Below are 15,477 nucleotides of genomic sequence, written 5' to 3'. Positions count from 1 at the left end.
CTGTCGTCATAAATAATTAACTTTTATTCTAATACAGGCAAAGAATCTCTACTGTGATATTTATCTTAATGGGCTTATTCCCATACTACTCGGCTCGGCCCATATAATTATATTAATGGGCTCACTATTTAAGTCGGCCAGGCCCATATTGCTCTTTCAAATTCGATCAACATCGAAAGATCACCACTCTCGCAGCTCCGACGACGGCGAAAAGGAGGAGAAAGATCATACAGTTTTTTTTCCTTACGTTCGATTTAAACTCTATAGAAGATGGTGAAATCCTCTGATTTCAAAGCAGTTCACAGATTTATTCAGTTGCACTACACTCGAGTCGTAAACCCCGTCACAGTTAGCCGCTCAAAGCTCTTCGTTTCGTCGTCTCCGGCGGCTTTTCCGTCAAATGGGTTTACTCAGTTTCATCCTAAATCCAGTTTCCACAACTTTTCGTCGATACCCACTACGAAAAGCCTCAGCTTTTACCAGATTTGCGGACTAGCCTCGGCCAAGCCCGGCGTTAAAAACGTGAACTTTGCATCGGCGTTGAGGCTGTTTTCCACCTCTGGGTTTCGTAAAGTCGACGGGAGTTTCGCGAGAAAGGTTGTTGAGAAGCCGATGAAAGCTGTTAGTTCGAGTGTTGGTAGATACCGAGTGGCGTTAGGGTTGCACGTTGATGCGTTTTGGAAGAAGAATAGCCTTGTGGTGTTTGGAGCAGGAGGTGTGTTCGTTTGTATTTTCCTGTGGAGGATCATGTTTGGGATTGCTAGCACTTTCGTTGGTCTCTCTGAGGGTATGGCGAAGTATGGCTTCCTTGCTCTCTCCTCTGCCATTGTCGCTTTTGCTGTAAGTGGTTTTGGCTCTCTCTCTCTGTGCCCATCATCTCGTATAACTTTTGCATTTTCTAGAACTTTGAGAGATAACTTTGGATTGGTTCAGTGGTAGATAATTGTCCAGTGATAGAAAATGTGGAACTGTTCTTAGTTTTCAAACATATTGAGTACTGTTTTATAGTGTATAGATGTGAAATTGAGCAATTGAGATAGCTTTGAGGGTAACCAGGAGTAGATCTACAGGCACATTCTGATTCTGTTTGTAAAATTTTGAATCAGTCTTGCATTTGTTAATCCATTGCAATATCGTTACTTCTTTGGCTAACTCCTTTTCTTGTGTTGTTAAGTCATCAGTGCTCATACCACTATCTGTGGTTTTTTTCTGTTGGTAGGGTTTATACCTTCGAGCAAGGTTCACGATAAATCCTGATAAAGTGTATAGGATTGCCATGAGGAAGCTCAACACAGCGGCTAATATTCTTGAAGTTATGGGTGCTCCTCTGACAGGATCAGATTTACGTGCTTATGTGATGTCAGGTGGTGGCATTACATTAAAAAAGTTTAAGCCAACAATTAGGAGCAAGCGTTGCTTTCTTCTGTTCCCGGTTCAAGGTGCTGAGAGAAAGGGACTCGTTAGTGTTGAAGTCAAGAAGAAGAAAGGACAGGTTTGTTGGTTTTTATTACTTTCCCTCTGCATACGAGTTTTGGTGTATTACTGATGGTTATGTCTGTTTTTTTTCAGTATGACATGAAGCTACTGGCAGTGGATATACCAATGGCGTCTGGTCCTGATCAACGTTTGTTCCTTATCGGTGATGAAGAAGAGTACAGAGTTGGTGGTGGTTTGATATCTGAGTTGAGAGATCCTGTGGTGAAAGCAATGGCAGCAGCTAAGGAGTTTGATAATCTTGACAGAATTGAAGACGAAGAAGACGAGGAAAGAGAACTTCAAGAAGCTGAAAGGAAGCAACGCGAAGAAACCGAGAAGCTTGAAAAAGATAGCTCTTAGTCGCTTTGTTAAAATCTTCAGTGGATATAAACAGAATACTATGTTACTGCTTTTGGTTTGTGTCTTACGTAAACCGGTTTTTGGCTTGAGGGAAGAGAAAGTTTCTGTCTTTCCGGTTAGTTTCTATTTAAGCATAAAATAAAATGTTAAAAGTGACCAATGCAGAATCCAAAAGGTCAAGGCTGTATGAGACTATCACATCTATGTTGTCTATTTTACAAAATTAGCAATTGGTTATTATGGATCATCAAATCCATCTGCATTGTCAAGAAAATAGTTTTCCATTGAAGAACCACAAGAAAAAACGTTGCATTGTTTCTTATTGTGATTTGATTCCCTCCTTATCTGTATTCTTCTTGTGTTTGTATTCCCTACAAAAATTGTTACCTTCGATCTCTTGCCTTTAGGGTTATAAGCTGTTTTGAATTTCAAGAACACAAATCACCAAAAGCTGGAAAGATTTAGAGGTTAATCCTCTCCTAAGATCTCTTATTTTGTCATACCTAGATTTCGTTTATCCTTACGGTTGGTTTGATAAACTTTTGATTCAGGGAATGAGACGCAAATCTGGATTTGATTCTGTAAAGAGTTGATGGGAAATCGCTGTGCTAGAACTCCTTCTTGTAGAAAGGTATAATACATCTTGTAGATGTAATGTTTCATTAGCCATTAGCTTCAGAGATAAGATGAAGAATCTATGTTAAGAAAGAAGTAGTATAAAAACTGCATGTATGTGTTTACAGTTATGGTCACGTATATGCTGCTGCTGCAGCAACATCAACAACACCAACGGTCAAGCCAGAAGCAAACATGGTTCCAAAGGAATGGTCTATCCTGTAACCAGGATCGAAATATGGGAAGAAAAGGTCACAGAAGCTAAAAACAATGGCAAGATTGTAAGCTTTCTTCTTCAACACGTTTCCTCTTTTTCTACTATATTATAACTAACATAACCATTAAATCAAAACAGCTTGTGGTGAATTTCAACGCTTCATGGTGTGTACCTTGTAAAAAGTTAGAACCAATCTTCAGAGAACTTGCTTCTAGATACCCTTCAATGATATTTGTAACCATTGATGTTGAAGAGCTCGCTGTAAGTAAACTGAAAACTTCTGTTTTAGAAGATAAATTAATCTGTTGAGATGAATTTTTGAGATTTAGTTCTCTGAAATCAAAATAGGAGTTTAGTAATGAATGGAATGTGGAAGCTACACCAACAGTGGTGTTCCTTAAAGATGGGAGACAAATGGATAAACTCGTTGGTGCTGAAACATCAGAACTTCAGAAGAAAACAGCTGCAGCTGCAGATCTCTAACTCAGAAAACCATATTCTCTTAACAACAGAAACAGAGCAGAGTTAGGTTTTTTCCATTGTCTGTCAGAAATTTGTTCAGATAAACTTAACTGGCGGATGAAGTAAGTATAATGAAACTTCATCTACTCCTCTTTCTATAATTTTACCAAATGGTTACAGTATTGCCAACAAACAGTAAACAAGTTTCTTCTTGTATATTTTTGTTTAAATTATTTTAAAATTTTATGTATGTAGTTTATTATTTTACTAGTATTACAGCCCGGCTAGGCCCGGTCTAATTAACTTTTTTATAAATTATTTAAACATTGTCATAATTTTTAATCAGAAGAAACTTTCTACAAAAATATTATATGAACAATGGCACATAATATATTAGAAGTGTTGCAGTAAAATAAAGCAGTTGAAAAAGTACAACAATAATTCATATTATTATAAGATGGTACATGCTTGTAGGATTTTTCAAAAATAAATAAAATATAAAATATAGTTAAATACTTTACTTGATCCATTAACTTATTCAATGATTTCTTTCAGAATAACAAAAGCTTAATGTATCTTAATATATATTAATTTTGTTTTGGTGAATCAAATAAATTTACTATTATATTTTTTTACAGTTTAAAATGTGGATTTCATTGACATTTTATTTACTTTACCTAACATTTTTTTGAAAAGCACACATTCAAAACAAAATTAACCCACATTGCTTATTTGTAGTTTGTTGAATTTATAAGATTAAAATTTACAACTTTAGTTTGCTTTTTATAAAATTATAGTGAACTGTTATGTCTTGATGAAAAATTGCCATAGTCGACCTTGCAAAAATGTTATTGTCGAACTCAATTGCTGTTATGACTACTGAAAAATTATTGTTTTCAAGTTTCAGCAAAGGAAACATTAACCAATAAATCTAAATTTGGGAAGGAAAAATAGTAAAAAGTGGAAAACATGCAAACCTTATTCGTGAGGCCAAAGCTTGAGATTTGTTCCTTTAGTAAAGTGGAAGATCACTGCGTGAGTATAGTTTTATAAGCTTTGCTCGAGAATAATTTTGTTTATGATCCACCCCATCTCTCCAATCTGTGACCTTCATGATCTGTTTTAATTGATAAAGGAAGCTTCAAAGTTAGCTATACTGTAATGATCTAAAATCATCATCAGTCTCAATTTCTTCAGAAATGACCATACCAGTATCAATTTTTTCCTAATGTGATTTAAAACTCCACTGCCACAATCCACTTGATGCTTTGAAATTGGTTCAAAGACAACTTTATTCAACCCTTGCTATCTAAAACCTTGTCTTGATGAACTTTACAGTAAAAGTCCAGAAAATGAATAACAAAAGTTTTGAACTGGTGCATAAAAAAGGAAAGATGATTTAAAGAAATTGGTGGAAAACAAAACTGAAATTTTAGTAGAGAAAAAGAATATGTTGTTGTTGTTTTTTTGAAAACAGGTCAAAATTGTGGTCAACTGCTTTGAATGTAGACGAGATATATTTTGAGAAAAAATAGGATGTAGTTGTTTAAAATTAGAGATCGAAAATATTTTTCTTTTAATCAGTTGTTTTTTTGACTTTTTAAAGAATTTCCATATATCAAATTTTGATTTGTTAGGTGACTTTTGCTTTAGTATATAAGGGATTCTATTTTAAAACCTGAACAAACTGTCAAACATGGGAGAATGAATTTTCCATTGAAATTTATAGCTATTAAACATGCATAAAGAATATATATTTTTGCAGATTATATAATGTAAATTTATCGGAGGTTTCATAGTGACACATGCAAAACTGTTTGTTGTGGTCATGTGTCGTGGCTAGAGCATGTTCTTGAAAATTTCATACATATAAAATCAGACGTCAATCCAAATGTTACATGGAGAACTTTCTCGTGAAATAGCTGAAACCTTGCAAATAGTTTTATCTACCATGACTCCTCCTGCTTGAAGCCAAGGTGTAGATAGGTTCCTTTGGCGCAATGGAGCGGGTCATTTTGTACCTAAGTTCTCTACCAAGGCAACATGGCACTCCATCCGCAAGACAGCTCCAACAGTCCCATGGTACTCTATGGTCTGGTTTAAGGAGGAGATACCAAGATATTCTTTTGTTACATGGATGGCAATACTATCGAGACTACCTACAAAGGATTAGCTTCTTGGGGTCTTTCTGTTCCTTTGTAGTGTGTGCTTTGCTCGGCAGGACAAGAGTCTCATCAACACTTGTTCTTCCGGTGTTCATTCGTAGCAAGGGTCTGGGCCCACTTCTGTGGACAATCCATCCCTTCTGCGCCCTCATCATTCCTAGAGGTTGCTGGTATATTATCAAATCATCTTCTTCTTCGGTTCTATCAGGTGTTATCAAGCTGTTGCTGCAGTGCATCGTCTACTGCATATGGCGTGAGAGAAACATGTGCATTTTCCAGCAAACGTCTACTTTCGAAGCCAGGATTTATTCACGTGTTGATCGCCTGATGCGTGATCGCCTCGTCTCCATTCCCCCATCTTCCCCGTCGTCGCCGTCTCCTATGCTCGTCTACTTCCGCCCGCCCCCTCCTGATCCGTAACGTTTTTTTTCACCTTGTAAATGCTTGCTCTGTTATTTCTTCTTGTTGTAATAAGTGGTTTTCCACAATTATGTAAGAGAAAAGACTGGTATAAATCTTAACATTTACATAAAAAAACAAAATTCTCGTGAAATTGTTTCCGAAGAACATCGATCACAGATAGAGTTTATAATTATTTATAATAAAAAATAAAGACTATATAATGATGTACCCAATGTCAGAAGCGTGCTTACATTGTATTGAAAAAGCATCCGGCTCAGGCTCCCGATTAATATGCTATTTATAGGGTCTCAAAATTAAAAATAATTTTTAATCTAGTGGTTTAGACTTTTTTTTTTAAATCTTTCCACATAGTAGATTAGCTCACTTTCTGAATTTATGTACTTTTTTTTACAGTGTTTGACCTGTGTATTTAGTGAAGCTGATATGTCGTATTGCAAAATTGTTTTCATTACAGTTGGAACTAAGTTTATTTTTAAAATTTACCTAGACCCCTAAAATCCTTCGCAAGGCATTTCCCAATGTTAAGAAAAACATATATAAAAGTTAGAGAGGTTTAATGTATTATTCAAACTCACTGAGCAATGTGGTCAATAACAATATGACATACGTTGCCAAATTACTAGGATGCACGTCGAATAACCAAGTGATTCATGCTGTTTCTCATAAAGAAACATGCAAACTATTTTAAATTGAAAGAAAAAAACAAACAAAGGAATCTAGAGCTAATAAAGAGTTGTTTCTTGGCCATCTTCAAATCCAAATCGTTAAAAGACTTATGAACTGGACCTCAACTTTTGTCTCGGATCATAATATTTACAACATTCTTATAGTAGTTTTCATGTCCCTGATCTGATTCATATAGTAATATCTCTCCTCCTTGCTTGCTTGAAAGATCATCAATGAAAAAGGTTTATACCCTGAAGAAGAAAAAAAAAGATCATTTCAAACCATGATGGTGAAAAAGAAACAGAGTAGATCCACCGAGAAGAAAACTCTTGAACCCAAGCTTCTCCCCATTTTCCATTCTAAGGTGACTTATATTTATCTTCTTTCTCTCTTCTTCCTATTACCCGTTGTTCTCCGGTTCTGAATTTGAGCTCTGTTGTGTTATTTGTAGTTGGCAAGTGGTAAAGACATGAAGCATATGATCAGAGGCATGAGTAGTATACCCGTGCCCGGACTGTCTTCTCAGTCTAGAGTCGTGAGATGTCCCAAGTGCCACAAGTTTCTCCAAGAACCTGTAGATGTGACTATTTACAAATGCAGTGGATGCGACTCCATTCTCCAAGGTACAATAATAGCCTTCTTTTAGCTCCCCCTTAACCCCTACTCTTCCTTGTCCTTAGTGTCCTCTCTTTCTTGTCTTCTTTCTTTGGATGCAGCAAAAAGTTGGGAAATGGAATCTGAAGAAGGTGGTGGTAGTAAAACTCCAATGAGAAGTAGTTACCGAAAGTACAGTTCGAGGGCATCATCATCACCTTTGTTTGAAAGAGGTTATCATTCAAAAACTGCTTATATCCGCAGAGAATGGATGACAAGTGCTACTCCTTCCCCTTCTTCTTATGGCTACACTAGTAGTCCCTTTCACGGGTCTCAACGAGAAGGCTGGTTTCAAGAATCTTCTGCTGCTGCTTCACCTGTTCGTTTCCAAGGTGAGACATCTGATCAAAAGTAGTATCACTGGTCTTCTCAGCAGTCTCGGATGCATGATTCTCAGTTATCTATTACAAAGAAGGAAGATACTACTCTCCTTGATTTACTTAGATTTGTGGATTCCCGCACAAGTTTTGCTGAGGATTCAGCTTCAGATAGTCATCATCTCTCGAGTTCAGACAAGGGCTCTGGAGATAGAGTCTGCAATGTTAGCACCGATGCTGTTAAGTGGGAAACGTTTGAGGAGGATATGGGGATTAAAGAAGAGATAAGAAGCATATCAAGCAAATTTATAGATTTGACGTTTCAGCCTCAGTGGAACCACAAGTTAAGGGCTCAAGCATCTCTTCTTGGAGATGGAGAGATTCTAGTAGAAAGAATGAGTGATTCAACTGAGACAGATGCAGATAGACTGGTGGAACCTCTAAACAATAAGGAACACGTCTGTGAAACAAACCTAATGTCTGAGAACACTCAGGAGTTTGACTTAGGTGAGCTTAAACGGCAAGACATCATGGGAGAGAAACGTGGGTTGCTTTTGGAGAAATCTCCGTATACTGGAGATTCTATCTGTGACAGCAAATTTTATGATTTGAAACTGGAGGCGTTTCAGCCTTTGGCTGAACCACAAGGAAGATATGGAGTCTCAAAACGAGAGTTGCTATGAAGGAGTTTATGGAAGGGAAGATAGAGCAGGATTGCACTTGGAGGAATATGAAACCAACTATGAGAACTACTACAGCAACCCATTTGAATGGACGACTCCAACATTTCATGTGCCTGAGTATGAGCCAGAAGAGGGAGGTCAAGCAAGATCAGAATCCAGTTCCTTCAGTGACCATGAGGAGGAGCCTTGGCTAGTTGATTATAACAAAACCAAAGAGCTACAAGTTGTTGGTGTGGTGGTGGAAGATGGACCATCATTGCACTTTGACAAGTGCGGATATGAATCAACCACACTGGAAGAGACATTAGAAAGCACTCCAAAGTTTTATCTGCATGAGCCTGAGCTGCTTGAACCAGACAATGAAGCCGATGGAAGTTCGGAATCCAGTTCTACGGGTTCCTTCAATAGCCACGAAAGTTCAAAGCTGAGAGCAGTGTTCCACCAGGAAGAGGAGGAGCCCCAGGTGATGAGCGATAGCAGAACCGAAATGATATTAGGGGCACTGCTTGAACCAAACGACCATGTAATTCCAAAAGAAAGAGAGATGGATCATGAGGAGGAGGATGATGATCCTTGGCTGGTGGATGATTGTGAAACCAAAGCGCTTAAGGTACATGTAATGGCGGAAGATGGAGCATCTCTGCACTTGGAGAAGTTTGAAAATGAAAAAATGTTACTGGACCAGAGAGTTGAACCAAAGGAAGATATATTCAGGCTCAGTCTTGATGACACAGTTGAGGAAGAGTGGGTCACGTTTGATTTGGAGACGTCTCAAGAAGATAAGGAAGTGAACCTAAGGCAGACATTTAAACAAGGTGACACTGAAGAAAATACACCAACACCAGCATCAGCATCAGGTTTAGTGTTATCTGAAGAGGAGATACTGAGAGACCATTTAGAGCATTTCCAGAAAGAGAATGAGAAGTCAAGACGAACCTCTGAGGTTGTGGGTCTGCGTCATGCGTTATATCAAACCCAAACTTCACCTCTTAGTACACTACCAATTGATACTCCCATTGGTTCCCCACGGCATATCCTGATGCGTTCACACATGGTTTCACCACTGCGTTCTCTCACCAACTCATCTGGATCACTCTCTGATGTATTGTCCTTGCCAAAGAAAACTTGAAGACAATATTAAAAACAGATAAGCATTTCTTTCCACCAAGCTTGCTCAGTTTGTCTTTCCCTCTTTACTTTCAAGAATTTTACCTCCAACTTTTCTTACTTAACCAATCAAATGGATGTATCCATAAAGAACAACATGTTCAAATAAGATGTGATTCCCACTTACTCAATGTGCCTGTGCAAATGTGCCTTGAGCACATGCCTAGAGACGGGCAGAGCATTGATCACAAGTCTCATCTATACTTCAAAGTGATGGGTCAGTCAAAGATCAAAGCTTTCGTCTTTCCATTAAAACGATCCAAATTGTTTCCTACTAACTTCTAAACAAGTTACGCCTATAGACTCAAACTATAGAGATGAGCTGAGAAAAGATCTTAGTTCAGGAGATTAAGCTAAATCGAAAAGTTTGGAAATTTCGTCCTTGGACGATCCAGACGGTGGTTGTCGCAGCGGCGAAGCCCCAGCCGGCGGCGACTGTAATTAATTAGTTTGATGATTCCTTTTTCTCTCAAAAGACGAACCTTGTTTATAGACAACATGCCATCCTTGACCTATATAAGCGAACAACGTGCTGTTTTAATAACGTAATTAATTATTTATATTGGCTTAAGTAGTTCTTTTCCTTTGTCTCTTTGCAAATGGATTCTCATACAGAAAAAAAGTAAAACAATCTCATATTGCAACGTCATGAGTTCCAACCTCTTAACAATCTGCGTAAAACATTAAGCAAAAGAATAGAACATTCAGTTGATCAAAAGAAGAAAAGAAATTAGAACATTCAAGCAAATATCATATATGATCGTCGTACATAATTAACGTAATTATATCATTCTTCTTCACGGGTGCAGCAAGTGGTCAACTACTACTCATTTAGTCATTTGTAGGGTTTGAAACAAACCAAACAAAAATCAAATCCAAAACCCACGGCGTGTACTGCTTCTGTACAAGAGTAATCCCACCTTTTAAAAGTACAATAATCTACTCTATTAAAACAGGAACATGTCCTATTAATAATAGTTGAGTCCAATTTAAAAAAAAACTGATTTTTATATAACTGCATCTAATTATATTAAAACACTAACTATGTTGTAATTTATAACTTCTTCTACCTCTAGCAGAAGCAGTTATCAGGTTCTCTTTAAAAACGCTTTTTATGATCATCGATTAATTTCAGTAACAAACAAATAGAGAACTCAGACACAAATTCAGAGTACACAAATTATATTATCTATCCATTTGTGGTTTCTGAATTCACTTTCTAGCTGATTTCCTTCGCTCCACTTACTGGTCGAAGACTACAAAAAATAAGACAAAGGGCCATGTTCGAAAATGCTCGTAAGGCATCCGATTAAGCGCCTGCGAGATATAGAGCTGTGCTTGGGCGTGGTGATTTCGTCATAAGCGGCGAGCAAATCGAAGGTCGCGTTTTTTTTTTTTTTTTTTGAGTTTTGAATGTTTAAAACTGATTTTTTACGACAGATCTATGTATTTGAGACTACTGATACGTAATCACACAAAAATTTGATAATTTACAAGGAAATAGTTGATGGCCGCCATGAAAATAGATTTACAGTGTCAAAACCCTAAAAAAAAAATCTGGAAAAGATGATGAAAATTACAATTATGCCACTTATTAAAAAAATAAATAAAAATGCACAACAAGCTTTTGTCGTATAGAATTAGGAAACTGCCGACAAAAAAAAAATTAGGAAACTAATTCCAAGCAACTGAACCAACAATTGCCACCAGGCCACTGAAATTTAATAGTATTGATCCCAAATTTATTAATTACAAAACTCGGTTTAACCAATTCCAAGCATAATCAAATAAGTTTGATTCTTAATACTTACCATAAATGAAATTTCTTGATCAATTCCTGATTTTAGTCGTTTGTAATAGGAAACCAAAATCATTCTTTTCCTTACACACAGTTATTTTATTTTCATTACACACTTGCTATATTTTCTTTAGCATTTATAAAAATAATTTTACATAAATATTTTTGGTCATTTATATTATTAAGTGGACATTATACCTGCGGGTAAAGATCTAGAACAAACAAATATGATTTAAAAAAAACGGATATACGGACATATAATTACAAAGATTGAATGTATGCCAAATCAATCTTTACATTACTATTATTTTATAAAATAGATTTTGATTAAGATTTACATATATATGACTACAAAGAAAAACGTAAATATGATTACATAGAAAAACACAAATATAAAAATTAAATTTCTGAAAAAAAAATTAAAACAAAAAATATAGTTAAAACAAAAATATACCCGCCCTTTTGAGGGCGGGTCAAAATCTAGTCTACTCTATTAAAACAGGAACATGATCGGTTGATAAAGGTTATGTCCAAACAATTTGTATATATGTAACTATTTTGAATCGTAAAAGTATATTTATAACTATAACTACTTTTGTCTTAGTGGACTACCAAAAATAAAGGCAACAAGTATAATCCCAACTCCCTTTTAATAACCGTTTGATATTATCAACGAATCATTTTTTGTGATCTTCCCACATGAATTTTTAATCATCTGTGTTTTTACCTTCAACCATATATTACACGTGTCCACTATTATGTTCACCATTGTGTTTTTGGTAATGGGGTTCAAGTAGATTTAATAAAAATAAATATTCATATAAAATCATTTACTTTAACCGATTTTAAATAGATTATTCGGTTAAAAAATATTTATTAAATGTGATTTTATTTAAAGTTAGTAAAGACCATATTAACCAAATGCCATATATTTAACAGAATACACTACAAAAAAATGAGTGAATTAAATCACTTAAATTGTATCACAAGAATAAATGATATTACTTTACATTACTTATTTCTAAATGATATAACTATATATAATTTTAAATCAATTATAACAACTGATGTCCTTATTAATTAATTTAACATCACTTCATAGAAAATGATATAATCTCTATGAATTCGTATCATTTTAACAAAACTGATATTGTTATATACATTTATATCAATTAAACAACTGATATATTTATTATTTTGGTTAACATCAATTATTAAAATGATGCATAATTTATATCAGTAAGAAACTGATGCTAACAATTTTATATTATATATCTATGTTTTTAATATCACTTAATAAAATGATGTTGTTTTTATCTCATTTCACATTGGTTAAAATATTTTATCTGTTAATATCAATTTGTACCTTTTTTTGAAACACTATCAATTTATATCTATAAAATAGTTAAGCTAATAATTAGTGTATATATATTATCGAATTAATATATATTATTGAATTAATGTAAACTAATAGTGATCTGTTACAATCTTCCCCCCACCCCCACAAAAAAAGGAACGACTACAGGTAAAGAAAATTGATATTCTCTTCTTTTTTGTGCTTTGATTTAATATATCATCATTGTAACTGTTTTACTTCAATAAATGGATACTCTCTTCCGTCAAAATCCTCATCTTCTTCTTTCTTTCAGTTTCTTAAACTTTCTTTTATCATTGTATGTATTTGGAGATTGAATTAAACAACATTTCAACAAAATCAAGCATTTATATGAGTGAAGATAATGATTTTGCTACTTCTTATGAAGAGTTTGAAAGGACACACCACTCTGCTAATCAGACGAATCTGATTAAAAATTCTAAGAGGTATTCTTTTTTTTTTTCTCTTGGTTCTCAATTCTTTTATTTGAAAATTGCAAGTTCTTAAGACTTTTTGTTTATGGTTTTTAATAATATCTTTTGTTAGGATCGGGAGCATGTGGAAGTACATAATGAGATGACGTTAAATCAAAATATAGAGGAAAGTAGAAGTTTCAAGGAATATCAGATGATGGAGAATTCTACAATGAATCTCATTAGCTTCACAACTGAATCAATTTAGCTTCAAGCCACCAATGAAGTTTGATGATGAAAATATGGATACAGAGAAAGAGAAGGAAGAAGAAGCTTATCTTGTTTACCTATTTACAATTTTGTTTTGTATTTATCTTCGTGCTTTTTAGGCTTTTTATTTAATTTATTTGTAAAATATTATTTCAATGAAAATAAAAATTATAAATGAAATATTTTTATTTATTGATCTTATTTATACAAATGCTAAATAAGTATCTTAATTAATAACTATAAATGATACATTTTTAAAATATTTTTTTCAAAATTTGATATAATTTAACTTCAGTTATTAGTAAATGATATAAATAATTAAGATCAATTATTTTAATTGATGTCAATGCTAACATCATTTTAAAAGACTGATGTAATAGTTAATATCATTTTTTTGTAACCGATACATAATGATATCATTTACAATAATTGATATAAATATTTATTATTTTTACATCATTTATTGATAAATTGATACAAATTATTTGCGTCACCACTTTCAGAGTCATTTATTTAAATGATGCAAAATACTTTTACATCATTTATAACTAATGCAAAAATATAAAATAAATGATGCTAAATGACTCTTTTTTTGTAGTGATATGTTAAAAATATTTTGGTTCGGGTTAGTTTTGATATTGGTTTTCGGATATAACATTTTAAAAATGTTCAAGTATATACGCAAGGTCTAATAGAGTATGAGACTTTAATTTTCAGGTCGATTCCGAGTCAGAGTTTTTAGGTACGAATATTCTTGACTAATTATATTAAGAATTACTAAGAAAATATAATATGTTGCAAACTTTAGGAATAAAGTCTAAAAATAATTTCTGAAATGCATATAACACAAGTGTATATTTATGCAACTTGACATATTTAACATAGTTATCAAAATTATATTAAATAAATTAATATTAAACACAAATATTATTACAAAAAAATAACAAAAATATAAAAAATTAAATTTCCCAAAAAAAACTAAAACAAAAAATATAGTTAATGCTTAATTTACTAGTCTAGTTTACCTTTGATTACAAGTCTAGGTTTGGGAGTATCTTCAACTTCCCTTGGTTGCAATATTTTCCCTCTCTTGAAAATTCATTGACCTTTATTTAATGAGATGAGAGGGAGTTGCATAACCAGCATTCGTTATCACATCCTTACATGCTAACATGCATGATGTTAAAAATTATCAAGAACCACACTCATATAATATTTATGTATGAACCTACTTGTTAAAAGTTCATAACTGCAGTACTCACACACAGAGCCGTGCCTCCATTCATCAAAATGAAACATTGGCTTAGGGCATCATTTCCTCAAAATACACCTATTAACATATTAGTATTTAACTAATTAGTCTAAGTAATAATATATATTTATATATGGGGTTAAACATTAAAACTTTGTAATATTAGTAAGCAGAAATATGAACCACAAAAAAAAAGACATTTATTAATCCCCTATTAGTTCACCAATTAAATATCAAATTTACTTTTAAAAGCTTTAAAAAAAAATTTTTGAAAATTTTACAGAAATTAGGGTAACAAAACAACTTCACGTATATGTCCTCAAGCTTAAAGATCATGTTAACAAAATAGTTTCATCTCATTTTCGCTTACAAATCACTTTAATTAAGGAATTTTAGTGACTAATTTTTTAAGATATTTTTTTTCTTTACGAATGAGGACATATTTCTTTTGATTGCTTATGTTTGCTATTATTGCTCGCACGGCTCTGCTCACACATACTATATATGTATGAACGTACTTGTTAAAAGTTCAGAACTGCACTCACACAAGTTCAGAACTGCACTCACACATGTATATGAACCTAGTTGTTTTTTAGATAAATATGAACCTAATTATTATTTTTGAACAAATATATGAATCTAGTTGTTAAAAGTTTAATCAACCCTATTAGTTATTACTTATTACATGAGCTCAAGGCATGGGTTTATGGTCACGTTGGGTTTTTACGTGGTTCAAAAGACTATCCTCGGTTGTTTTAGGTCACCATGAGCTGAGCTGTATCTTTTAAAAAAATTTCCTAAGCTTTTGGACGGAAAGTGCAATTTCGTAGTTTCTTTTGCGTTTCATATATAACTAGGGGTGTCATTTGATCCAAAAAAAAAAACTAAGGGTGTCCAATCTGGATATCGGTTCGGTTTTTTGGTATTTAAAAAAATATAACATATTAAAACCATATCTACTTTGGTTTAATTTGATTTATATAATGTATTCGATTTACTCAGTTTTATACCAAAAACCATAAATATATTTATCTTTTATAATATTGGGGAAATTACATGTTTACCACTTTCATGGTACCACTTTTCATTTTTACCACCACTAATAAGACATTTTCAAAAATATTTTTTTCATTAAGTGGCAAAAGATTCTTATGCTCTTGTTAT

At 33.7% G+C, this 15,477-nt stretch overlaps 2 protein-coding genes and 1 pseudogene across 2 annotated transcripts; all 3 read left to right on the top strand.

The window, feature by feature from the left end:
• Positions 1–6: 6 nt before the first annotated feature.
• Positions 7–1,996, top strand: LOC103841550. Its single transcript, XM_009118098.3, has 3 exons — positions 7–840; positions 1,220–1,492; positions 1,570–1,996. Exons 1-3 carry the CDS (start codon positions 271–273, stop codon positions 1,834–1,836), a joined length of 1,110 nt encoding a protein of 369 aa, XP_009116346.1. The 5' UTR covers positions 7–270; the 3' UTR covers positions 1,837–1,996.
• A 214-nt stretch (positions 1,997–2,210) lies between these two features.
• On the top strand, positions 2,211–4,511 carry LOC103841549 (putative thioredoxin H10). Its single transcript, XM_009118097.3, has 5 exons — positions 2,211–2,303; positions 2,388–2,467; positions 2,580–2,732; positions 2,807–2,929; positions 3,017–4,511. The coding sequence occupies exons 2-5, from the start codon at positions 2,429–2,431 to the stop codon at positions 3,149–3,151; spliced, it is 450 nt and encodes a 149-aa protein (XP_009116345.1). The 5' UTR covers positions 2,211–2,303; positions 2,388–2,428; the 3' UTR covers positions 3,152–4,511.
• A 2,135-nt stretch (positions 4,512–6,646) lies between these two features.
• Positions 6,647–14,039, top strand: LOC117128591 (annotated as a pseudogene).
• Positions 14,040–15,477: the final 1,438 nt, after the last annotated feature.

This window comes from Brassica rapa, chromosome A09, assembly GCF_000309985.2.
Source record: "Brassica rapa cultivar Chiifu-401-42 chromosome A09, CAAS_Brap_v3.01, whole genome shotgun sequence".
Lineage (NCBI taxonomy): Eukaryota > Viridiplantae > Streptophyta > Magnoliopsida > Brassicales > Brassicaceae > Brassica > Brassica rapa.
Note: the sequence above shows the minus strand (reverse complement) of the source record. Positions and strands in the feature narration are given on the sequence as shown.

Coding starts and splice junctions, on each gene's coding strand:
- LOC103841550 (XM_009118098.3), top strand. CDS start 271: ATGGTGAAATCCTCTGATTTCAAAGCAGTTCACAGATTTATTCAGTTG. Junction 841..1,219: donor CTGCCATTGTCGCTTTTGCT/GTAAGTGGTTTT, acceptor TTCTGTTGGTAG/GGTTTATACCTTCGAGCAAG. Junction 1,493..1,569: donor TCAAGAAGAAGAAAGGACAG/GTTTGTTGGTTT, acceptor GTTTTTTTTCAG/TATGACATGAAGCTACTGGC.
- LOC103841549 (XM_009118097.3), top strand. CDS start 2,429: ATGGGAAATCGCTGTGCTAGAACTCCTTCTTGTAGAAAG. Junction 2,733..2,806: donor CTAAAAACAATGGCAAGATT/GTAAGCTTTCTT, acceptor AAATCAAAACAG/CTTGTGGTGAATTTCAACGC. Junction 2,930..3,016: donor TTGATGTTGAAGAGCTCGCT/GTAAGTAAACTG, acceptor AAATCAAAATAG/GAGTTTAGTAATGAATGGAA.